General features: G+C 41.9%; 1 protein-coding gene across 3 annotated transcripts in view; it reads left to right on the forward strand.

The window, feature by feature from the left end:
• RASL12 (RAS like family 12) overlaps positions 1–25,550 on the forward strand; it is a 62,228-nt gene that overhangs the window by 27,657 nt on the left and 9,021 nt on the right. The window contains exons 1-5 of one of the 3 annotated variants that reach the window (XM_066592896.1): positions 3,161–3,710; positions 5,504–5,629; positions 10,974–11,030; positions 16,163–16,236; positions 24,387–24,577. In XM_066592896.1, coding sequence (XP_066448993.1) covers positions 3,704–3,710; positions 5,504–5,629; positions 10,974–11,030; positions 16,163–16,236; positions 24,387–24,577 — 455 coding nt within the window. In that variant the 5' untranslated portion in view covers positions 3,161–3,703. Of the gene's footprint in view, positions 1–3,160; positions 3,711–4,587; positions 4,663–5,503; positions 5,630–10,973; positions 11,031–16,162; positions 16,237–24,386; positions 24,578–25,550 lie in introns of those variants that run through there. The other 2 variants (XM_066592897.1, XM_066592895.1) reach the window with 2 other exon arrangements.

The following is a 25,550-nucleotide window of genomic DNA, read 5'->3' on the forward strand; positions in this document are numbered from 1 at the left end:
AATAAGTCCTCACACAGCGACGTCGATGGATAAATAAAGGAACTACGATTTTTTAAAAGGGAGTAGGAAAAAACAAAAATGGAAAAAAGCAAAAAAGCTCCATCACTAAGGGGTTAATGACCAGAGTGTTTCTGTCTTAAATGGCCAGAGACTTTTTAGCGATTTTATGCTTGTGGTTGCTTAATGGTCCTGCTTTTTTTTCTTGTGCTACCAAAATTATTTTTGCTGCGTTTTTTTAATGACATATAAGACTATTTCTAATACCTTTATTCACTGGAAATTGTTTCCATTTTTTGTTTTATATAGGGTACTGTATAAAAAGTATCAAAAAGATTTCAAGGTTTTTATTTTTTATTTATAGCAATTTATTTTTAAAATTAGTTCTATATCCTAATCCCAAAATAAAGCAGAGGAATGGGTTTTTCATTTTGTTTTGGTCATTTTGATATATAATTTGTAATATATTAGATTATGGGGTGAATATGACAACGATTTAGATTGCCAAGTCAGTTTTTTTTTGTTTTATTTAAATCATGGAATCATAAAATGGTAGAGTTGGAAGGGACCTCTAGGGTCATCGGGTCCAACACCCTGCTCAGTGCAGGATTTGCTAAATCATCCCAGACAGATATTTGTTCAGCCTCTGTTTGAACACTTCCATTGAAGGAGAACTCACCATCTCCTGTGGTAACCTGTTCCACTCATTGATCACCCTCACTGTCAGAAAGTTTTTTCTAATATCTAATCTGTGTCTCCTCCCTTTCAGTTTCATTCCATTGCTTCTAGTCTTTCCTTGTGCAAATGAGAATAGGGCTGATCCCTCAGCATTGTGACAGCCCTTCAGATATTTGTAGACCGCTATTAAGTCTCCTCTCAGCCTTCTTTTTTGCAAGCTAAACATTTAATGAATGGCTTAGCACTGCCTGTGATTGGCTGAGTGCTCAGCCAATCAGACCAGCACTGTCAAGAGGTGGTAAGTTTTAAATCCCCGCCTCTTGAAAGTGCTTTAGATCAGTGCCGGGATTGCACAGAGAAGACGCGCCAGAGCCCCGGACAGCACTGCTACGTGAATAATGTTTTGGTTTTTTTTTTTCTACACCTAGGGATGATTTTCAGAGACGGGCTTATAATTCAAGCCCTTCCCTGAAAATCACTGTGGGAGTTGCCTGCATCCCATTGCTTTCATTGAAACAAGCGCAAAAAAAAAAAAGCTTATCTGACTGAGCCCTAAGTGTGGCATTCATAGGAACATCATCCATAGGAGCCACAGCTTCAGGGGAAAGCATCCCTCTAAAGAACAATAGCCACTAGCAGAGCTGAGCTGGGTCATTTTATTTTGTCTTCTTTTTAACTTTTTGCAAACATTGTTTTTTTTTTTTTGTATTAAAGCTGAAAACTTTAATAATCTTAGTCCTTATTGTTCTGAAAGTATAGCCTTTGATAGTCCTAACCCTTTTGCTACTACAGAGCAGTAAGTGAGTGTTTTAGGCCTTCTGGCCCTTATCAGAAGTGGTGGCAGCAAGTAGATGGACTGTGGTGGGGTGTGATTTATGCTCAATTTGCAACCTGAGTGGAAAGTGAGAGCAAGATTAGGTGAGTGAAACAAATTAGCCCATTGCAGTCATAACCACTGGGAAAGTGTGTGCATGACAGTCCTGGGTTTGTTGCCCAGTTTGTCACTTCTTAAAACTGCTCCTATTGTTCTGCCAGTCTTGCAGTGGTGATAGATTGATCAACCTATTGGAGAAAGTCAGAATGTTAAGAATATTTTGTTCATGCTGAATTTTTCAACCAAAAATAGGCAAGGATGACATTGGGTTGTGCGGTTGTCTATATTAGCACAACTAATAATTTTGGAAGTTTGAGAAGATTTGCTAATGTAAGACTTTGCACAAAAGAATATAAAAAAAACCCTTTATGCATCAATGAATTCAATTGATCGCTATGAGTTTGGAACGGAAGCCAAAATGACCCTTTTTTAAGCGGCAAGAAATGCACAGTTTGCTGCTTTCTTTGGTCCAGAGAGAGCCTTTCTATGTAACATTCAGGTCAATTGTCAAATGAATATTAATTTTTTAAACTTTTTACCTTTTTTTTTTTAATAGTTATAGCAGATACAAAAAGTTACATCTGTAAAAGATACTTGAAAGTGATCTAAAGCAGCACTTTTAAAACTTTTTCTATTAGGGTCTCACCAGACAGAACATAGCCATGCCAAAGTCTCACCATCCATAAATTGCTGAAGTCAGTGCCAAAATATTGCTGAATTTACCTTGCATCTGTCTCCTCAACCAAGTATAACATTAAAATAAGCACAAAAGTGACAAAATGATGATAAATGAGTTGCCTGCCTTCCAGGGTTTTAGTATTTATGACCTATCTTCAGGATAGGTCATTAATATATATATATGGGGAATCTTCCATTCACTGGGCCCACTGTCAGTGTGCACAAAGTTGGAAGCAGATAGTGCCGTCATAACATTGCATTGAATTCAGAGGAAGCTGTGTCTGCAGTACCAAACTGGGCCACTGCAATACTGACAGCGCTATCTGCTTCCACTTAAAGTCTTGGACAACCCTTTTAACAAACCATAGATTTGTACAGCCAGAGACACTCTATGCCTCACCAACAACTAGAGGGCGCCTCACAGTTTGAAAATCACACATCTAAAAGTTATTAAAAAGAGTTTTTCTGCTGGTTTGTCCTGGTTATTTTAATGTTTTACTATTATTAAACCTACCATGGCATGCATGTTGTTTTATTCTAGGTAACATATGCATGCATTGTAACATATGCATTCTTATTATGCATAATTTATTATAGGCACACTTTGTGTTGTTATAAAAATTAATTAAAAAAGATATACCTTTAAAAAAAAAAAATCTACATCAATTAAAAAAGTGCAACCTTGCCTCATATAATAGACAGAGCTGGTAAGAGGAACCTATCTAAAGGTACACAGCTTCAAGAACAATCAGAGCATTGCAGTATTAGGTTTAGGGACAATTCTCTGGGTCTGGGGATGATCTGCGACACACAGAGGATAATTCTCATTCTTCTCCTCTGGGGCATTGAAAAAATACTTCCCATACAAGGAGTTTGGCACGGACCCAGCCTGTCCGGAACAGAAGAATAGCACTGCCCCATTTGCAGAATGATGGAACAGAAGACAGACTGAAGACAGTGAGGGAGAAACTGGGCACTGACACATCTGGCAAGAGAACGCGGGACAATGAGACATCTCAGCTGCAGCACCTTGAAGGGAGGAAAGCAGAATCCAGGGAGAAAATCTAACATCTTCATCATATAATTCACTATAGTGGGCACTGAGTATCTATAGAGACCAGCGGGAAACGGGAAGCTTGGAAACTAAACTGACAAACACTTCCCAAGATCAGTTGAGAGGGGAATACGGGAGCGAGATCGTGTATATTCCAGCTGTCGGGAAAACACAGCTGGAACTGTGATAGGAAATCAACAGAAACTTAAAAGGGAGCCCAGAATTACCCAGGATTAAGGAACGACTCATTCTGGCCTCATCCTTCATCCCCACGATAGGGACAAGAGTTACTGTCTGAAGCCTCGGATACATAATGAGCTTCTCTAGCATGTGTCCCAATGGATTTATAAAGCTGTCATTGTGGCTTGGAAAATCCCAGGGTCTCTAACTATTTAGAACCCCCAAATCCTTCCTTTTCATCAATGCCAGGTGAGAAAACATTTAACTACCGTATTTGAGATTTGGTACAAATCATTGGGATATCAGGATGCATGGCTTTCCATAGGGGTGTAAACTTTATCTGAACTTATAAAGTTAATGCAATGTCACTTGAAAGAGTTAAATGCAACTGTGTTACATCTGCATTTACTGATTGAAGAGAAATAGTATAGATTATTGCATCTAGGATATGTCTATCATCATTTAGCTCTAAGATGGGCGCAGCCACTATGGGCATCTAGAAAATATAGAGTAGTAATATAATGTATGCAATGTACTGTGATGTATAATTGATGCCAAATATATAGTATAAGTTGTCCTGTGCAGATCTGACATTTAATGTATTTTTTTGCATTGTATATGCATTGTGATAACTCCCTGACATCTTTGGTTCAGTGTGAGAAATATTACAATATGGGAGTTAAAACTAGGATTTATGGCCATAGACATGTTGGAGTAGTACGTGATTATGTAGCTGGAAGCATGGACTAAGCAGAAAGTATCTTTAGCAGATGATTTCTAAACTAAATATAAGTATATACAATACATTTCAGCTAGATTGTTCTGCAATGTTCTATCATAAATGCCAAAGGGAACACATAAAAGACTAAAAACTGGAGTAGAGTCAGGAACACTATGAACCTAAGCACTATGCCAGTCGTAAAGCAATATGTGATAAGTTATGCAGCATGGCTATGTAATAGACGGCTCATATCCTGGCATGTTTATAAGTCTTAAAGGAAACCTGTTATCACCTTTGAACCTCATAAACTAGTTTTGGAGTTCGGGGAACTGTTTCCCATACTCACTGGATGCCCCATTCCAGCGCACAATAAATGACTCTTTCAGATGGCATTGAGATGAGTGGGTGAGCTGTCTGAAAAGAGTCATTCAGTGTGTGCCCACCAACTCTGCGGGCACATAGAACTGGAACGGCCCCCTGGTGAGTATAAAACAAAGCTCCCTGGACTCCTATTTCCTCACATTTGAGCCCCAAAACATAGTTTATTGGTTGGAACGTGCTAACAGGTTCCCTTTAAGGTCCTTTTACATGTGCTAGTGACCACTGACCAACAATAAGCATGCTGGTTGGCGCTCGTTATCACCATAGAACAGATAATCTGCCCGTATATATGGGGGGGATTGTTTATTAACATGATCCTTTGTCCGCATATAATTGTCATTGATTGACTACACATCTCTCCATTTACATGGGCAGATGTGCAGCCAACCAGCGAGCATTTTTATACTTACCTAAGAAACACAATCAGCCAACAAACCAACATTTGCATTGGCTGATCATATGTCATTTTAAGAGAGATTGTTGGCCAAACGAACGTTTACAGGAATGTTTGAGTCTGATCGGCCCATATAACAGACCCTTTACTGTTGGTCTAAATGATCAGTAGACCAGGCTACAGGATATGTTCATCATTATATGTGCTGTATATTCTGCTATTACTTTGGTCTACAACAGCAGACCTCATGGATCACAGCTATAAGGTTGGCACTGTTTGTACTGTATATTCAGCACACCCTTGGATGAGATAAGTGAACATACATAGAACTATATATACCTTCATATCTTGATTGTGCATACGTAACAAAGTTGAATGGACACAAAATAGAATCCTTAGTAGAACCCAAGCCCTGACATAGGTATGAGCTCCGACAAAGCCCATTTGATGCAGCCGTAGACAGCGGAGCAGGGCACTTATGGATGATGAGCTCAGTTCTAGAAGAGCATGTTATCTATATAATTCATTCTCTTTTCACTTTTATAGTAATGTCTCTGATGTTTGGGAAACCTAGAGCCGTTAATGCTTCCCATTTCTCAGCTTCCAATGACCGCAACCTGCACTCAGAATGCAACCTTGTGCTACTGGGGTGCCGAGGAGCTGGCAAGTCAGGTAAGACAAATATTAAACAACTTATGAGTATACGCTAGATTATAGGCACATATACCACCAGTACATTTGGATAGTTTAAAGGGGTTGTCCAGGTACGAATCTTTTTTTTAATTGATCCAGACCTTCTAAAACAATACCCGTGCTCTGCCTTGGCGATTCAGCGGTGCAGCTCCGTAGTCTTCCCGGTCTTTCTTTTGGAACAGATACCAACTCAACACTGAAGCCAATCGGAGGCCACGTTCAGTTAGGTGCAATTCTCCTAGCATCACTGATACAGGAGAACGGCACCTGACCAATGCGGCCTTTGATTGCTGCAGCATTCATGTTCTATCAGTTACAAAACATAGACTAAGAGGACCACAGGGCTGCAGTTCTGGATCGCCAGGGAAGAGTACAGGTAAGTACGACTACTTTTATTGTTTTAATAGAACTGGATCAAATTTAAAAAAAAATTGCCTCAAACCCGGACAACCCCTTTAAATTTGCATATGAGCTTGCAATGTGTAAAACAGAAACATGTAGCTCCCTATCAATGATTGTTTACGTTTCTGCTTCAGACCTATTCCACATCACTTAAGGCCGCCTGCACAGAGGTTGTATGGAGGCGTATGTACAGAGCCCCTGCAATACTGGACTACTGGGCTATAGGCAGTCCATGTGCCACACTATATTCTATCATTGTTTTTAAGGGAGAATAGTTATGTAAAACAGAGTCTGATGGCAATGATGGTTCATATGTTGGATTTAATATGAATAGGATTGAAAAAATCTCTCTATACTTTTGTATGACATTGAAGGTGTACAGAGATATAGTGAGACCATTGGACCTCTATGGGTACCATATTACAGCTCCTTTCTACTTGAAGGCTGGATGCAGACGTAATATGATCATGTGCATTATTCCTTAAGTGTTAGTAAAAATTGCAGAACAAATCACTGAATCCTGGAAATAATGAAATAGAACAATACAGTAATAATAAAAATAATGCAACAATAATAACTCTTCTTTTTCTAATAGCTATTGATCAAAAATTAATTAATATTTTTCATTTAGCCATTAAGTGTTCTTAAACCCCCAGTTAATTTATGTCAGATAAATATATAGTACCCACAAGGCATTTTTGTTATTAAAGTTCCAATTGACTCAATATCACACATCATGTGTGGTGCATTTCATCCAATATATACCAAAGCATCATAGTGTAACCCATCAGACTCAGCCTGCACAACTAGTTCATTTTCAAGCTGTGCAAAATGTGCAATGGTAGACATTGATAAATGGACACCTCTGGGAATTGCCCTTTTTGCCCCTTTGCATATCCCCCTCCTCAAAGGTGTAACTTGGCCCCAATGTAAAACCTGTAACAGGGCCCCCAACTATAATGCTTTATTCATAGTACTGGGCTCCCTATATGGAGAGGAGAGGCCTTATGGGCCCCCTAAGGCTCCTGGGCCCGGGTGCAACCGCATCCTCTGCAACCCCATAGTTATGCCCCTGCCATTCCCCCTTCTAGGCTTGTCACCCAGACAATAAACCACTGGAACAGCCGTATTCACATGAAGAGGCAATTCATGAAGCATATACTCCAAGAAGCCAGAGAAGAGGAGATATCAGGATATCAGGATATGCCATCTACCACACATCCCACTGTATCAGGCAGCAGAGCATTAATATTAAAGCGATCCTTCGGTCCTGGACAAACAAAGATGGCCGCACTGCTTCTTTGACTACCTTATGCACACTGTCCATTAGTACGCATCATTAGTCTAAGACACTACACCTGCTTTGATTGGCCAATGGTGCTCACATGAGCAGTACTGGCCAGTCAGATCAGCATGTAGTATCTTAGACTAGTGATGTGTACTAGTGCAAAGTCTACATCAGATAGTCAAAGAAGCAATGCTGTCACCTTTGTTTGTCCCTTAGCGGAGGATCGCATTACGTTTCTCCTCCTGTTTAATTGGTGCACTCAGTGCTGCTGCACATTTCTTTGAAAATAACAGTGAGTGACCGTGGACCCCACAGATTGTCTCTGCAGACCACAGGGGATATTATTACCTTGGAGGCGAACAGTGGGATTGTTAGTGTAGAGTACAAATGTTGCACTATTGCCCTGTAGGGAGTGCAAAGGGGAATTATTACTTTGGCACAATGGGGGATTATTACTATGTGGGGGCATAAGGGGGGCAAACTACCGTGTTTCCCCGAAAATAAGACAGTGTCTTATATTAATTTTTGTTCAAAAAGGTTTAACTTTTTTACATGTATAGCTGCCTGGACACTATTTAAATTGACTTTTTTTTAATTAACTGTTAGCGGGGCTTAATTTTGGAGTAGGGCTTATATTTCAAGCATCCTCAAAAAGCCTGAAAAATCATTTTGCATCCTCAGAAATTCAGGAAAATCATGCTATGTCTTATTTTCGGGGATGTCTTATTTTCAGGGAAACAGGGTATTCGTGAAGGGCATAGAGTGGATATTATTACTGCGCGAGACCAAAAAGGAAGGCTCTATTACCGGGGGCACAAAGAAGGTATTATTATTTTGTGATGGGCATAATAGAGGAATTATGACTGTGAGGGGGCATTTTTTGTGGGGCACAAAAGAAGAAATATTACCATGTAGGAAGCACTGTGAAGGTCTTGAGGGTAGCAGCAGGATGTGGAGTTTATGTGCAGAAAGGAATTGTGGCTGGAAGAAGTCTTCATGGTGGTCTGGGCCATGATTTGGTGACTGCATTATTTAGAGGTATACTATCTGCACTCCCGGTCTTAATCCCTTAGGCCTTAGCAAAAAGAAGTGATAATACAGAGGCTGAAACACATGTGGCCTGGGGGTCCTTCCCATAGAACTGTGATTCATGTATTCACATCAATAAGTCTATGTGAATCCATGCCCCCAAACCATGCCCCTTTTCTATCCTATTAATTTGGCTAGCATTTTTAATGGAAAAAAATGGCAACCCTGTCTCCTTCATGCCCAGAGGCATAAATCTAAGCTCCTGGGCACCAGCCTATAAGGGGGCCCTGTGTATACTATTTAGAATGCAGGGGTATTATTGTATCTTGATGCCACCAGAAGCTAGGGGTTTGATAGGAGGAACGCTCCTGTCACAACCCCCCTAGCTCCCGATTGGGTCAAGCCTTGAAGGTCCTAGCAGCGTCTACAGTGCTTTTTGCCAGCCCTGCAGGCTTAGGGTGAGGGTTCGTTTTCCATTTAGGCTTAGATTATGAGCTGTAAACGCTGGCATGTTACCGCTGGAACATGACAGCCTTTACAGTTTATTTTTTTACCCTCTTGGGCACCAGGGTTGTGGTGTGACTGCTACATCGACACTCCCTATAGCTATGCCCATTCTCATGCTGTCCATTGGATCTACTTGTATTTAAATAAATGCTACATAAATGCTACAAGACTACAATGGTCAACCTTATTTCTTTATGAAAAACACAAGGTTAACTAAAGTAAAGAATTTAGCCTGCAAACAATGTGCCAAAGTGCTAAGGTGACTCACAATAAGTTCAGATAAAACTACCTCAAGCACATGTAGTGCCAAGAATATTATACAAAATATGTCTGATACAAAAACCGAGTAATATCTAGTGCCAACAATAATGTGCTGATCTATATGTGATGCCAACAATAATGAGCTGATCTGTGTGTCAGCTTGAGAATATTGTGCCATCTCTAGTTCCAACAATAATATGCTTTGCCTATCTTTTGCCAGCGATACAATGCCTATAATGAACTTTACCGGTGCTACAAAAACATATTAAAATATTTGCCATAACACCATAATGCTGGCATCATATATACTGAATCACATATTATCAACTACAGCTGTGGTTTTATTAGCTGGTGCCAAGTAGAACCAACGTCAGTGGAGCCGTCGTCTGCATGCAACCTGTACTGTGGCACAGTGTACTTATGGTTCTGTACAGAAGGTGTAAATTGAAGCTCCTGGGCCCCAGTGTAAAACCTGTAACAGGGCCCCTAACTATAATGCTTTACTCATAGTACTGGGCTCACTACATGAAGAGGAGAGGCCTTATGGGCCCCCTAAGGCTCCTGGGCCTGGGTGCAACCACATCCCCTATAGTTACGCCAGTGGTTCTGTACTAGGGAGCTGAAGGCACTTGCCACTTTGTGGTGTCACATGCATCACTGTATTCTCCTCCAGAAGCAATGACAATGATACGTGAGCAAATGCTCAATGTACTTGTTCTTCTGCTTCTTGTTTTATCTATAATTAAGGAGCATTTTTCCCTAAAATATGAAAAAAAACAGCAAATATGTCACTAAGTTTGCCCCAGCTTTTCCAGAAACAGCTACAAGTAAAAGGTAAATGCTCTTTACTACTTCTATACTGTTATATAAGATAATGACCTTCAATGATCGCTGATAAGTACATGTGAAGGAAAATGTCGCCCCCCAATGGTCTTAGAATGTATTCAGTGAACCCAAAGTGCACTTATTTAGTCGATGATAAACCCTGTCCAATGGATACTTTTGCCATTGTTGACAACTTGGCAGGCCTGTTAAGATGGCCATATATTGGGGATGTCAGACAGCTGTTTTCTGAATGGTTACTCTATGGAGGATGTAATTTCAGATAAGAATGCTATAAGTTTCACATCTGCGTCGGAGCCTCTGGTCAGAGGTTCCATTTCAGATCTTGCTCAAAATACATGCAGCACTTTTTCTCCCAGCTAAAAGCGGGCAACTGAGCAGAAAGCGAATGGACCATGGGGTCCGTTCGGCGCTGGGGATGCCCCTTTCCTGCTCCCCGAGCACAGCAGGAAAGCAGAAACCCCAATACAGGTGTGGAACCACCGTTCCACAGATATCTCCCATCAGACAACATATGTCTGATGATTAAAAAGCACATATATGTGTCAGAAAATGGTCTAAGATGGGTTTCCCATCTGCTGCAGGGATTCTGCTTCGCTGTTCCATTCGAGGAGCGGGGAAGGGGAATCCCTGAACAGTTCCATCTCTGGACAGAACTGAACAGTGCCAGGTGAATCCCAGTGACTATAATGAGGTCCACCCACATTCACCCAACTGCCCGGCTTTTGAACGGAAGAAAAGTGCTGCATGCACCGCTGTTTCTTCCAGTATTTTCAGCCTCATTTGTGATGGAACCTCCGACCAGAAGTTCTGACCACTCTAAATCAGCCTTTTCCATATCCAAAATCCCTGGACAGTCCAGATAGCTTTAGCAGATGCAAGCTGATGTGGTCAATGTTACTGATCTAATAGTTTCACATTGGGTGATGGAACACCATTCGGATTACATTGTAGATTATATAAAATCCTCAATAATCTCCTCTTTTTTCCCAGCACTGACGGTGAAATTCCTGACCAGAAGGTTTATAAGTGAATACGATCCCTTCCTTGGTGAGTATTCTGTATTATGGATGTAGAGATGGAACACGTAGACATGAAGAGGATCATTTTACACACATAATTACCACTTTTTATTTTGTAATTATTATTCTTATTCTTGAAAGAATAGTAAAAAATGAAGCTTTTGTAAACCTTAATTTACTTGATATTTATAAAGTAATACTTTAATATAGATTTTTGATTTGTATTTTCATTATCTACCGCATAAAGGGGGCATCCACTGTTCATATACTTAATAAGGATATATGGGCATATATGGTTCCCTGCTCCATTGCCAAAACAGAAAACTGTGTATTCGCACATTCCCTTTAATTTTGATATATGAGACATCTTTTCTTTTTTCTAGCCAATCCTAAATGTTAGGTCAGTAAAAGACCATTTGGGGACTTTTATGTTAAAGGGATTTTCCAAGATGTACAATTTACATAAAATCCAGCTCCCCTGCCATAAAATAACAAATCGTCACATACTCGACTCTCCCGGCTCCTGCTGTGTCTTGTGCCATTACTTGGTCCTGCTTCCGCAGTTTGTGTACAGGCTGCAGTCCTGCCCAGATCACAGGCGCTGCAGCCAATGACAGAGCTTAGTACTCAATTGTTGAGTTCTGTTATTGGCTGCAGCACCTGTGACATCCCATAAACAGGGTGGGGAAGTCTGTGATATCAGAGGGGTTACCCAGAGCAGCGGTTCGGGTCACAGCGGGGGAGAGATGTGAGTATAAGCCTATTTATCCTGGGCTGATACCTAAAACTTAACTTTTAATAATGTAAATAAATAAAATAGCTTTTTGGGCTTCACAAGTATAAGTCAACATAAACAATCTTAAATGAAACCCACCAGCCTTGTGTAGATTATCTATCTTTTTAGAGATCTTGGTCGGACAGTAGAATGTAGAATAAATTCTTTCTAGATACATAGAAAACTAAATGCACTTATACTCATACATTAGGTCCGTAGAGGGGGCTGGAAAAAGGAGTGCCTCTAGTCTAGTTCACGGGTAAAGAGTTTCACACCCGGAAAAAGAACCAAGGCCCAAACTCCAATGTATTAGTCCCTCATGAGGAAGAAACACCAAATGGAGCCTAGATAATTCTCACACACCAATGTAGGTGGAGAAATGACATACAGCCCCTACTTAAGGAAGAAATGTATCTGAGTGGAGTGTGTTGATAGATGTTTATTCATACACTATTTTGTAGTTCAGACTGATAGTGATTCACACACAGATCCTAAGAGTACTCTGGTACGGGGGACACCTTAAAATTGTAGAGTCTCCTATCGAGAAAACTACGTAGCTAGAAAAAACTCGATCTGTTGTGATACAGGAGTTCACTAGGTTGATTCCAGAGATGTATTTACTACTGGATCATCTGTTGGATCTAGAGTCTTAGTGGGCTACCCTCTATATCGGAATAGGGGACCACTAGATTCCTGGTACAATGAAGCCGGAGATTCAATCAGTTCCACTCTAGGTTCATCTCCCATAGGAAGGTGGTGGTGGGGGAAGGGGGAGCTTACTAATGAATCTAGAGTGGAACTGATTGAATCCCATTTGTGAAACAGACAGAAATAGCATGATATTTATTTTTTTCACAGGGACCATTGTTCCATGTGGCTATCCATGTGTATAGCCTCATAGGTAATAATTGGGCCATATGCTGTTCATGGAATTACACAGATAACATAAGGTCCCAAAATACGCTAGTATGCCAAAGGCCTTAGGGGGATGTTATCCTGTCACTGGGACCTTCAACAATTTTCTACAAAGAAAGGCCTCAGACCTTGGCAATGCATTTAAACCCACAGACATTTCTTAGACCAGGATAGAATATTGAATGATTTCAAGCTTCTTGCTGAAGTGATATTTGAATCAGAAACTTTTTCTACTGATTGTGTCTTGGTGACTCTTCTGGAACTTCCTAACCTACTATGTTTTTCAGTAGTAGATCCTATCAGGGGTGTAGCTAAAGGCTTATGGGCCTGGATGCAAAAGTTTATCTTGGGGCCCCCAGCTTCTCTTAACCCTATCTACTTCTTGCCATGTGCAAGGAGCAAGTAAAGAAGGAATAAATTATTTTACTTTTGTAGATAGAACCATTACTTGGAATAAAAAGATGCCCAGTAAGTCTCATGTACACAGCACACCCTACAATTTTATAGTACAGGGTGGCCACGGAAAAGTTGGCCGGCTCCACACTCTTATAAAAATTGTCTAAAAAAAATATGTCTTTCTTGCCCATAGCAACCAATCATAGCACAGCTTTCATTTTACCTCCATAGTATAAGAAATGAAAGCTACGCTGTGATTGGTTGCTATGGGCAAGAAAGACAGATTTTCTTCCAGACAGCTGTTATAAGGGTGTGGTGCCAGGCTACTTTTCCATGGCTCACCCTGTATATGCGCCGTCATATGGTGCCTCTATTTGGCAACTAATTGCAGACTTATTCTTCCCTAGACTTGTAAGGGAGAATATTTTTGTAATTCGTTGTCTAATGGAGCGTAGCAAAATAGTTTTTCTGTTGAATTCCATCTAATAAAAAATTGGAAGCATATGGAGAAACCGTACTGATGTTGCCCAAATCCTGTGCTGCTCCACATCAATTCTATTAAATTGATAGGTGGTTCTAAGTAAACTGTAGTTTGTATGGGATGGCTGACCTTACATCTACAGCTTATAAATATCTAGAGATAGTTGCCTTAACATTCAAGTCGTAAGCTGGAAAATGAGTTATATTTGGAAGTAAACCCATGCCAGAGGGTTTTTAGAGCAGAGGAAAGTTATCTGGACTCTGTCTTGTGGAAATAATTGTCTTCGTTAATATGACAAGATGCAGAAATTGGTCAGGAATCAGGCTGATTAATGGCAGAGATTAAAGAGATATGAATCTTTCTTCTGATGCTTAAGAAATCCTCCAGTGCCCAGACAGGCTGTGAAGTAAATGTTTTCACTCAGAGTTTGTTGAGAACACTTCTCCAAGGGAGTGTAACTCATATTCTGTCAGAACTGTTGAATCCGGCCAAAGCCGTTCATATTTAATTAAATGGATTAACTATTTTTTTTCCATATGTTAGTCTTTCCGTTTATCCATTTTTTGACGGTGTACCACCCTGTGGTTTGGAATATGAGCACACTGGTATATTACTGTGGTGCTAGAATACATAATGTCTTATGGGGTAACCACAATGTTACATTTTCATCCAAGTGTATAATGTGTAACGACAGTTTTTCCAATAGTCATAACAGAGTCTATGAGAATGCAGTCTTATAGCTCTGCTATATTCAGTATCAGACTGGGGTTCGTTGGATCAGAGGAAATGATTCTGAGATCGCCCCCTTCATCTATATAGACCGTGTGTATGTCCACTATTCATCCCTTGCTGATCGACCATATATGTTTTTACATAGGGTAAGCTGCTGTGTTTTTATGACGGCCAAGGCAAAGGCTTGAATCTACTGACAGCCAGACTTCTGCTTTAAAGGCTGGGAGCAAAGATACCTCAGTTCCTGGCCATTTAATCTCTTACATACCAGGGTCAATAGTAACCACAGTATCTAAGTGGTTGACAGAGGATGGGACTCCTTCTGTAACTGTAAATGTGGGGTGCCAATGGGTTCCATAGCACCCAAAAAACATGTAAAGCAACCAATGGGTTATCACAGTAATCAGGTCTGCAGTGAAATGCAAATTTTTAGATCCTGTGTCCAGCAGAGATCTGCCACAGACATACTATACTGCACTACTTAGGTTGTTCAGTGTAGTATAACAGCGATCAAACAATCAGGCCTCCTTCAAGTTAAAGTGTAAATTTTAAAAAAACATCGTAAAAAATACACATTTATCGCCACAAAACTCATTTTTGAATTGAAAAAACAAGTACACATTTTAGGTATTGCCATGTTCATAAATCACCTGAACTATAAAAATATGCTATTTATCCCACATGGTGAACAGTGTAGAAAAAACAATGAGAGATTTGCTGTTTTTTATTCATCCACCTCCTCCCAAAAAATATAGTATAAAAGCCATCTTTAGAACGATAATCGTTACTGTAAATGTGTGCCCATCGTGCACTTACCATGCACTTTTTGTCCATCACTAAATTTAGCTTAGCTTAATATCCGTCGCCCCTAATAAAAGAGACTGCAAGCTGAGTTCTCCATGGGCAGCGCTGATAACATTCTTTCAGCTGCTGTCCTGCTGGAGAACAAAGGCAATGTATTTAGAGAACAGACCATCCGATGTTCTCTAAATACATGCAAATAAAGCTAGTCAAACTACTAATGACCACTTGTCTTTATGTATGTGTTTCTCATGCTCTGCCCTTGCTGACGTAATTGCTCCGCCCCCTAGTCATGCCATCAAAGGTCCTACAACATATATAAAACACAGAAGAACACCACAGTGAGGGCTCTTGGAAGGAGAGGACAAAAATAAAACACTGAGAATACAACTAAGCCGTTATTATCTCAGAAGACACAACTCAGCAGTCCTGACAGAACACACTGACCTACCACCACAGAGATCCAGTGGGCTGAAGGGCCTGTGGTGATGTCACTGCTGTAGGAGAAGCCAAGCTGTGTGTGTGATGTGTGGGGTGTAGTAGATCTGTGTGTGTGCATTTACCATGTAGCAGAGCTGTGTGGCGCATTGCGCCACCAGAAACACTGGTACTATAATTTCCTACACAACTCAGCAGTCCTGACAGAACACATTGACCAACCACCACCACAGAGATCCTGTGTTGATGTCACTGCAGTGGGAGGAGCCAAGCAGTATTTGTCTTTTGTGGTAATCAAGCTGCTGTGAGTGTGATGTGCCACCAGAAACACTGCTACTATAATGTCCTAATAATTACTAGTTAGCTACTAATGGGCTGATTAGCCTATTAGTAGCTAATGCAAAATGATCGCTCCAAGCTGTCAGTTTCTGACAAATTTTGAGAGATCATCTGTGTGTGTGTAAATAGAGCTTAAGGGTCCTTTTACATAGGATGACTATCGAATGATTAAGCGCTGGTCATTCCAAAAGTTATTGCTCTTGCGCTTTCATACAAATATCTCAGTAAATATCCCTTACATGTACTAAATCAAACTATTCATTTTTTTTGGTTGATATTGCAGAAGACACATATAGTAAAGAAGAAATAGTAGACCAGGAGCCAGTCCTCGTAAGAGTTATGGACACAGCTGATCCGGTGAGTACAGAATGCCAAAAACCTCACAAGTCTAAACAAGTCATGGAGATTTTCTGAATATTGTGTCTTCAGGTCCTCCGTAGTAGTCAACTTAAAGACAAATAGATGGAAACCCTTTATTACTCATTTCATTTCATACCATACAGAAATGGAGCATGCTGTGATTTTTCTCTCCACGAGCGGAAATCGCAGTTGCTTTTCGCTCATGTGCAGGAAGCAGCGGTTCTCCATAGGAGGCTATAAGGCGGTATTTGCTGCAGAATTTGGGGGCAGCCACCGGCCCCAGATTCCGCAAATCAAATCTGCCTGTGTGCAGGAGCCCTTAATAAGAGAGTTTGCTCTGCTAGGTCAGATATTGGTAAACTAATAACAGTGAGTTGGGATTTATGAGATGATTTTACATAGAGATGTAGTTTATGGCCATTCTCAAATCAAAGTTGTTCAACTATGGATCCAAAAGCTAAATGTGACCCAGAAGTTCTACTGCGACTGCCAGCCAGGGTTGAACTCAAGTAGCCAAGGTCTGTCAAAGGAAATAATTCAGAGGGCCTATCCTCCATTTATACACGTCAGGGGTATAAGTATAGGGTGTGCAGAGGGTGCGGTTGCACATGAGTCCAGGAGCCCTAGGAGGCCCATAAAGTCTCTCTACCCCATATTGCATACCAATACTATCAATGAAGCTTTATAGTTGTGGGCCCAGTTCCAGATTTTGCACTGTGGCCCAGCAGCTTCAAGTTACGCTTCTGATACACGTCAAATATACATCCCCTTTATAGTCCACGTCTGTGGGTATTATTGCACACAGAGGCCAAATCATAAAGAAGATTGTGTCTGGAGGAGAAGGAAGTATATTTTGCCTACAGTTCTTTTTTGTCATTCCTCTGATCTACTGGTTCTGGATCCCATTTTGAGCAATCCAAGATGGCTGGCACAACCTTCCCACTACCTAATCCCTATAGTACATTGCTAGTGTTAGACTATATCTTTTCTCTAATTGGCTAGAGCTGCTCACATGATCAGCACTGGTCAATCAGAGAACAGTGCACAGTCTGCATTAGGTAGTTAGAAAATTGTGTCAATCATCTTGGACGGCCAAAAATAGGTCACCGTATCTGGTGGATTGGTGAGGGACAGAGAAGAAAAACTGCAGGCAATATACCCCCCCTCCTGTCCCAAGACTGAATTGTGTCCTGAAACTGGAAATCCGCTTTAATAGGTTCAGTTCAAGGGTGCCATTTTGGGATTTTAAATGGAATTCCCATGAGGTCTGAACAGGCCTAGACATATATTTAGTCAATGTTGTACTAGGATAATGTGCTTATGGGCATACTTACGAGAAGGGTTGGCCATAAATGCAGATGTATCAGTTGTAGAACAGTTATTCTTAAATACATAATTTTTGCATTTCATGATGTATAAGCTCTGTTTTCAAAGAGCAATAAAGAGTTAATTCTCAACCTTGTTTTGGCCTGTACCGATAGGATAGTGAGCCTCTTTGTTGGGATTTGACAGACTCTGCTCAGGTTGTAAAACAGACAGAGTGCTCCTGTATTGGACAATGAATCTTTTGATCTGAGTCTTGGGCAAATTCAAAGGGGCCTTTGAAGTGAGTTAGAAATGATCAAGATCTCTTGATATTAGCTGAAAATGCGTGAGCCATGAACTGTACTGTCCTTATTCAAACCTGCTGACCTTAGCTGAGGACTTGTTGACCAGAGTACAATATAATCCCAGGGAACAGAAAGCCACCAGTAGGTCAAAGGTTTGGAGTTCACTGACATTCTGCTTCACAGCGTTATTAGAAAAGGTGAAGAGTAATAATCCAACTATATGCATTCTGTAAGAAACGTTACCATGCATACCACGTCATAAAATCCCATTGACTACAGTGTAACATTTGTCACATGTGCATATAGCCTTTGTGTTGGAATAAAAAACAATTGTAATGAAAAAAAACACTCCAGACAAAATTGATACACTGTGTTATGTCTGTCTAGTGCAGGGCCTGAGGGGTGTACATGATAGGGGACTAATACAACATGTACATGTACATATGCTATGTACAACCCCTCTGGGTCCAAATCAACCATAATGTACTGGTTTTGGCTAAAGTATTCCTTTAAAGGGAGCCTGTACATTGAACATGTTGTCTCATCTGCAGACATCATATTATAGAGCAGGAAGCTCTGAGCAGATTGATGTATAATAGCAATAATAACCTTTATTTATAAGGCGCCAACATATTCCACAGCGCTTACAAAACAGGGGAACAGATACAAAAAACAGAGATACAAAAACCACTGTTACATGAAGTAATCAATTGATGGAGACAGGAGGGGTGAGGGTTCTGCTCCAACAAGCTTACATACTACAGATAATGGGGTAATACAGAAGGTAAGGGGCTGGAGATGTGCACGGTATGGTGAGGTGAAGGGTAAGGGGTGCTATACACATAGACTATGGTCAGGTTGAGTCTATAGTGACTGCATCGGTATGACTGCAGGGGGCGGTTGATGGCGGCTAGTAGGGATTGCAGGCAGTAGGACAGGGAGCATGTTGTCAGGTGGAGTACAGAGGGGTTTGGCTTAGGGGATGTGGTATGCCTCCCTGAAGAGGTGTGTTTTAGAGTACGCCTTAAGTTTTGTGAGTCATGGATTGCCCGGATAGTTTGGGGTAGTGCGTTCCAGAGGACTGGTGCTGCTCTGGAGAAGTCTTGGAGGCGGCAGAGAGGTTTAAATTAAAGGGGCGCTTAATCTGATTTTATTAGTGGAGTGGAGGGTGCGGGCTGGGTGGTGGATTGAGATGAAGGAAGCATTGTAGGGTGGTGCGGTGCTGTGGAGAGCTTTGTGGATGAGGGTGGTGAGTTTGAATTGTATTTTGTATTTGACAGGAAGCCAGTGCAGTGACCGTCACAGGGCAGAGGCATCCGAGTAGCGACTGGACAGGAAGATGAGCCTGGCTGCCGTATTCAGAATGGATTGGAGAGGGTAGAGTCTGGTGCAGGGGAGGCCGATCAGCAACGAGTTGCAATAATTGAGCCGAGAGTGGATGAGGGCAACAGTGAGCGTTTTTAGCGTCTCCACAGTGCAAAAAGGGTGGATTCTTGCGATGTTGTTGAGGTGCAGCTGACATGTTTGGGCGAGAGTTTGGATATAGGGGGTAAATCAGAGATTGGGGTCGAATATAACCTCAAGGCAGTGGGCATGTTGTCTAGGAGTTATGGTGGTGCCACACACTGAGATGGAGATGTCAGGATGAGGTCGGTTAGTGGAGGGTGGAAACACCAGTAGGTCAGTTTTTGATAGGTTCAGTTTTAGGAAGAGAGAGGACATAGTGTTAGAGACAGCGGACAGACAGTCGGTGGCTATCTCTATAACTTGTAATCTATACTACTATTTTGGGGTTTAGGAGTCCAGTGGGTGGTCCTATCTATGACTTAAGCCAGCTGCACACGACCGGATTTGAATTGCAAAATCCGCAATCATCACCCCTGCGGACGATACACGGCTTTTCGCATCCATTGCAAAAATGGAAGATTCACATGTCCGCTCACATGAGCAGACAGCGATTATGATTTCCACTCATGGGAATTAAATCGCAGCATGTTCTATTTTTGTCGAGATTCCACGCAGATGGGTTTCATTAAAGTTAATGTAAGCTATCCAACCCGCAGCCTTTCCGCAATGTCAATTGCAGATTGGCTGTGGGTACCCGGTCATCGTCTAGCGACAGCATGGAAAGAACAGAGTTCTGAAAAGAAAAAATGTACTGCGCATGTCCGACGATGGTTCGCCACAGCCATCCACAATACAGATTAATACATGTATGCGCAGAATGCTGGCAGGGCACAAGTCCGGATTCTGCTGCAGGCTCCTGCATGCAGAATCTGACCTGTTTGTGTGCAGCCAGCCTCACAGTCCTCTGTATAACTGTGCCTACAGAGACAGCAGTCAATCACTAATAATACCGTCCATTGGACTTCAAAGTCCAGAAAGCGCAGGGGTTTAAAGGATAGCTAAACTTTACAAAAGTTCTGACATTTCATAGTGTAAGGGGGGTCCGCCAATAGTGAGGTAGGTCTCATCTGGTTAGGACTGCCCTAACCGGGGAGCTCTCAGGTTTACGCTTAATACCATAACCATGGGCCCGGACATACTGGTGATTGCATGCCTGAAGGACAGACGCCATGGACTTTCAGCCGTATGGATTCAATATTTAAGGCATGGTTCACTGGGCCAATTTGTAAAAGTCACTTTATTAACCGAAACAATAACTTGTAAACAGTTTGCTTGCTCAGCATAAACAATTGTGCCCTTGGGAATTTGCCTCGTCACTAGGGCTAATCAAAGTAAGTTCTTAGTTTCTCTGTATATAACAGCTCAGGGAGTCAATCTGACAGAGTCTCTGAATCAATTCTTACGAAGGTAAGTACACTTTAACGTTTACAAACAACAACAAGGTCTTCCATCTCATGTCCATAGAGTGGAGATATCAGTCCATAAATCAAATAAAACTCCTGAATCTTGGGTTAGCATGATCCTATTCACTAGGCCTCAATGGGATTACTGTAGGCACTCTAACTGTAACCAGGCGCGACTACACAAGTGAGGATGAAGATGGTGGTAGTCTCCTACGGAAAACGAAGGACACTGTTTTTCCTGTAGTCAGGAAAACTGCCCATGGCTATAAGCTGAATCCGAAAGGGGAACAGGATTAACTCGAGCCTGACCAGAAGCCTAGACATCCTGGACCTACTGGAGGCGTTGAGACAACTGTTAAGCCGGTAGCCAGCTTCTTCACACAAACACTTGGCGCTAAAACACTGCCCAATGGTGTACTTACAAGCTATGTATATCTGGGCAGAAGGGTGCGAGTCCTCACGTTCCACGTGACCACCATAAGGAAGAAGCACCACTCCTCCTAATATAATCTAAAGGTGATACAGCATAATCCCACTACATCATCTCAAACAGAATAAAACCACAACTGGTCATATTATAACAAACCGTATATGGCATCAATAACATGGCATGCATCCACATGTAACGGCCCAATTAATTTACTGTCCGTATGGCCGAAGGCCTAGTCCTTGTCACGTGATGCCAACACTCTAACTGGACACTCAGAATGAAATGCCGCAGAAATAACGGAGACAAGTCCAGTGGTAGTTTAGCAATCTTAGAGTGTGCAGATTTACTAACTTAGAAAATTGCAGTAACACTTGGATAACAGTTCTCTTTAATGTGCTTGCAGCAATAAACAGGCAGTTTAAATACAACAAGAAGATGTAGCAGTATTGAATTGATGATACTCTAAATTCTCTTTCTTCCTTTACTGGATATTGCTTGATTAGACCATTTCTCCACTAATAAATTTAGATGAGTAATTGACTTGGTCTTGACTGAAGAATTTGTGAAGCAGAGGGACAAGTGGCAGTATGCTAATCCTGGCTTGGATTTCACTGGGTAGCTATATAACTCACTGATTGTGAAAGATGGGCCTCTGAAAGGTTCTTCTCTTTCTCTGCTGTAGGATGCCGAGGGAGTTGATTTTTCACCTCACTCTACCTCGGGTGACAAAATGTGATGAAACTGAAATCTCCTATCTGACAACAGAACTGCAACCTCTCCTTACTCACACCGGACTGAGTCTGACTAACTGCTCACTTTCACTCCCTTTTTATCATCTCTCATCCCGCACTTTTTTAACTCCTCTCACTCTTGAATAGGGACTAAATGTTTGTTTCCCGCCTTTGGGGCTCTGCACCAGTGAAATTAAACCTGACTGTCAGCCAATGAGGAACCAGCTGACATCAGGGTTGAGTTCTAGGCTTAGAGCAGAAGGGGAGACACAGGGTTTCTTCCACAGACGGCACCTTCTGTGTCCATGGACGGCATACAGACAGGTGAGACAGGACAAGTGTGCTGTGAGTGTTCTGTAGGACCAACTGGACCCTTACACATATATTTCCCCTTTTCAATAGTAACGTCTCAGAAGTGTCAATCGGTGGGGCTAGATGCAAAGAAATCCACCAATCTCTAAAGCAAACAGCAAAAGCACTCAGTTGAGCACTGTGCCCATTCGGCTGTTTCTGTCCCTGCTTGGAGTGGTGTACATGACTCTATACAAAGTCTATGGAGCTGGTACACCACTTGCTGATGACAGCTAAACAGGCACAGAGCTGAGCTTTGTGTTTCTGCCAGTTTGTTTTACTGACCTCTGTCACGTCAGAAGGTTTTTTTTTAACCCCTTAAGGACCAAGCACAGTAAATTTACAGCACTTGGTTCTGAGCTTTAATCCTGGCCGATAGTAAAAATACGTCAATCTAGCCGAAGACCTGGATGGGAAGGCAGAAGCACTATTTAGCAGCTTCTGCCTTCTCTCTTGCAGGGTACATAGTGCTCAGTAAATGCTATGTAGTGAAGAGAGATAGTGGAAGTGTTACTTCCACTATTCGACCTGGTGATCACATGACCGCCAGGTCCCCCTTGCCAAAGCAGAGCTGCAGAGTCCTAGCAGAACCAGATCAACTCTGCCATTGACTACTGTCACTACAGAGGGATGCTTTCACCTGTAACTAGGGGTCCTACGGATGCCCCAGCTACAGTGGAAAAGTGTGAAATAAAAAATTTAAAAAAGACAATGTGAATGACCCCCAGAGGTCTTATATGACTTCATGGGGGACCTAGATGGTAAAAAAAATAAACTACTATAAATTAAATTATTTGTTTTTTTTTTACTTTTTACTTTCTGATAACTGAAAAAAAAGTCAGTAACTTTTGGTCTTCTGATGACATCTGATTGCTTGCTCACATTTGTGTCCATACTCCTCCTACTTGTGGCTGGTCTTATGTTGTATGGTGCTGTAGTGGCCCAGCAGGTCCTACAGAACACTCACAGCACACTTGTCCGGTCACACCTGTCTGTATGCCGTCCATGGATGTAGATGGTGACGTCTGTAGGAGAGATCCTGTGTCTCCCCTTATTCTCTAAGCCTAGAGCTTAACACTGATGTCAGCTGGTCTCTCATTGGCTGGCAGTCAGGTTTAATTTCACTGGTGCAGAGTCCAAGGGCAGGAAAGCCACAACACAAGTCCCTATGCAAGAGTGGGAGGAGTCCAGAAAGTGCAGGAACTGAACAGTGGGGTTAAAAGGAGGAGTCAGTGAGCAGTTAGGCAGATGCAGCCAGGAGTAAAAGAGGAGAGGTTGCAGTCAGCCGTGCTGGAAGGGAGGGGGTACACGCACAGAAGCAAGTCAGCAATTCAACATGTTTCCTGTCAAGGTTGAGCATGGTGAAAACCCGTTCCCTTATCATCCCACTGCAGAGGGAGTGGAGACTTTCCAAAGTTGCCCTTCTACAAACAGTGAGTCATAACTATCCAGTGAATTCAAAGTCAGGATTAGTCACTCAGACACCTTCTTCTCTACTTCAGTTACACTTCACTAACTAAAATCAAATCTTCAGATAAAATACCTAGGGGGATATTGTCTTTTAAATTCAGTCCAGTGTAAATTAAGGAGAGAGCGTTAAGTCACGTCTTAATCAAATTAATATCTTTGTATTTTCTCTTCATGTTCAATTGTCTGCATAGTAATGCATCTCTGTGTACTTCATTCAAGAGCTTTGTGGAAGAATTGTAAATTCTGTTGCTTTTCCAAAACATAAAATTCAATAAATCTGCGCACTCCCAGATTTCTAAAGTATACTGGACTCAGCTCAATTATCACATCGCCGTCTCACCTCCGAGAACCCAGTTGGAGTGCTGGCATCACCGTGACCAGAATAAACTTTCCTGCTGCCCAGAATAAGGTATGTTCAGTGGACCGTTGCAGTGCTCTATGCCATACTGTTTTTTGGCCCCCTCATCTCCATATAGTGTTCCATCGAATGGTGTAAATATAATATACCAAAAATGTGCTTTGTGCAACCACACAGGTGGGACTCACCTAAGGACAGTTCTGTTTCTACTCTTATATAGTAAAGGCAATTGGGGTGAGCAGCAATACCAAACACAACCCATGCACGAGAGTGGCGCTGTTTTGGATTGATGCCTTCTTGTCATTTCATTAGTTGAGTGTATAAAAGGCATAATATTCATAAATGCTTCGTTTTTATTAAACTGCAATTCCATTCTTTTGGTTGTAGGACGGGCCAGTGAATCCAGAGCGATACTTACACTGGGCTAATGCCTTTCTGGTGGTCTACAGCATTGATAACAGACAGAGTTTTGAAGCATGCTGTCAATATTTGGAGATCATCTCTCAGTATAACAAGGGAGCAGTACATGAGAGCCCAGTTCTGTTACTGGGGAACAAGCTGGACATGGAACGATACAGGTATCACACTATACCCCTCATACTACTGCTAACAAGGTGGAAGTGGGAATTACCGAATGGACATTGTTGCAGCACAAACAGCAGGGCTTCACCCAATAATTAAGGAGGGTCTGTCATGTCCTCATAAATGAGTCCCCAATGGGTCAGACTTGATTGACTTGATTGACATTGAGTGGTGTGGACCACCCACCTAACTGGAGACCAAAACTAAGGGTGCTTTTAGACAGAATGATTATTGTTAAAAAAAAATCATTCAATCGAGAGATCATTGTTCAGTCTAAATGTGACCCAATGACCGAACGACTAACCAATCGTTCATTTTAAGCAGGCATAAAAATCATTGTTGGCTCGTTCACTTATCATTCAGTTTAAACAGTGCTTTTTCAATCGTTCTTAGGCTTCATTCATACGAGCGTATATCGGCCGCGCTTTCATGCCCAGCTGATATACTGTATGCTGCTAATCTGATGCATTGGTTTACGATGCATCAGTTCAGATGGGCGTATTCCCACGGCATAAAAGTGCCCTGCTGGCCAAGATAGCGCATACAGTCCACATTTCGACTGGGCACTTTTACGCCAGGCAGGAAAAATAGTTCAGGAACTATCTTCCTGGCTGGAATGCGGTGGCAGCTCCCATAGGCTCCTATGGGAGCCTATGGTGGCTTCTGGAGAAGGCAGGTAGGAGGGAGTTTAGCAGCGTGACTGCTAAACTCCCACCCCCTTCCCTCCTCCTCTCCGCCCCTTGCCGGTTGTTTGCTAGTTCCTAAGCTCCCACCCATCCCCCTCCTATTGCTGGCAGCCGACAAGGGGCGAAGAGGGAGCGGGAGCTTAGCACACTAGCTCCCGTCCCCTTCCATTATCGAGAGTCGGTGAGGGGGCAGAAAGGGGGAGGCAGTTTAGCAGAGCTAAACTGTTTCCCCCCACCTGATGGCAATCTGGGCTCTGCGTATATGCGTCAGACCCGGGCCGTC

The sequence above is a fragment of the Eleutherodactylus coqui genome, chromosome 2, assembly GCF_035609145.1.
Source record: "Eleutherodactylus coqui strain aEleCoq1 chromosome 2, aEleCoq1.hap1, whole genome shotgun sequence".
Lineage (NCBI taxonomy): Eukaryota > Metazoa > Chordata > Amphibia > Anura > Eleutherodactylidae > Eleutherodactylus > Eleutherodactylus coqui.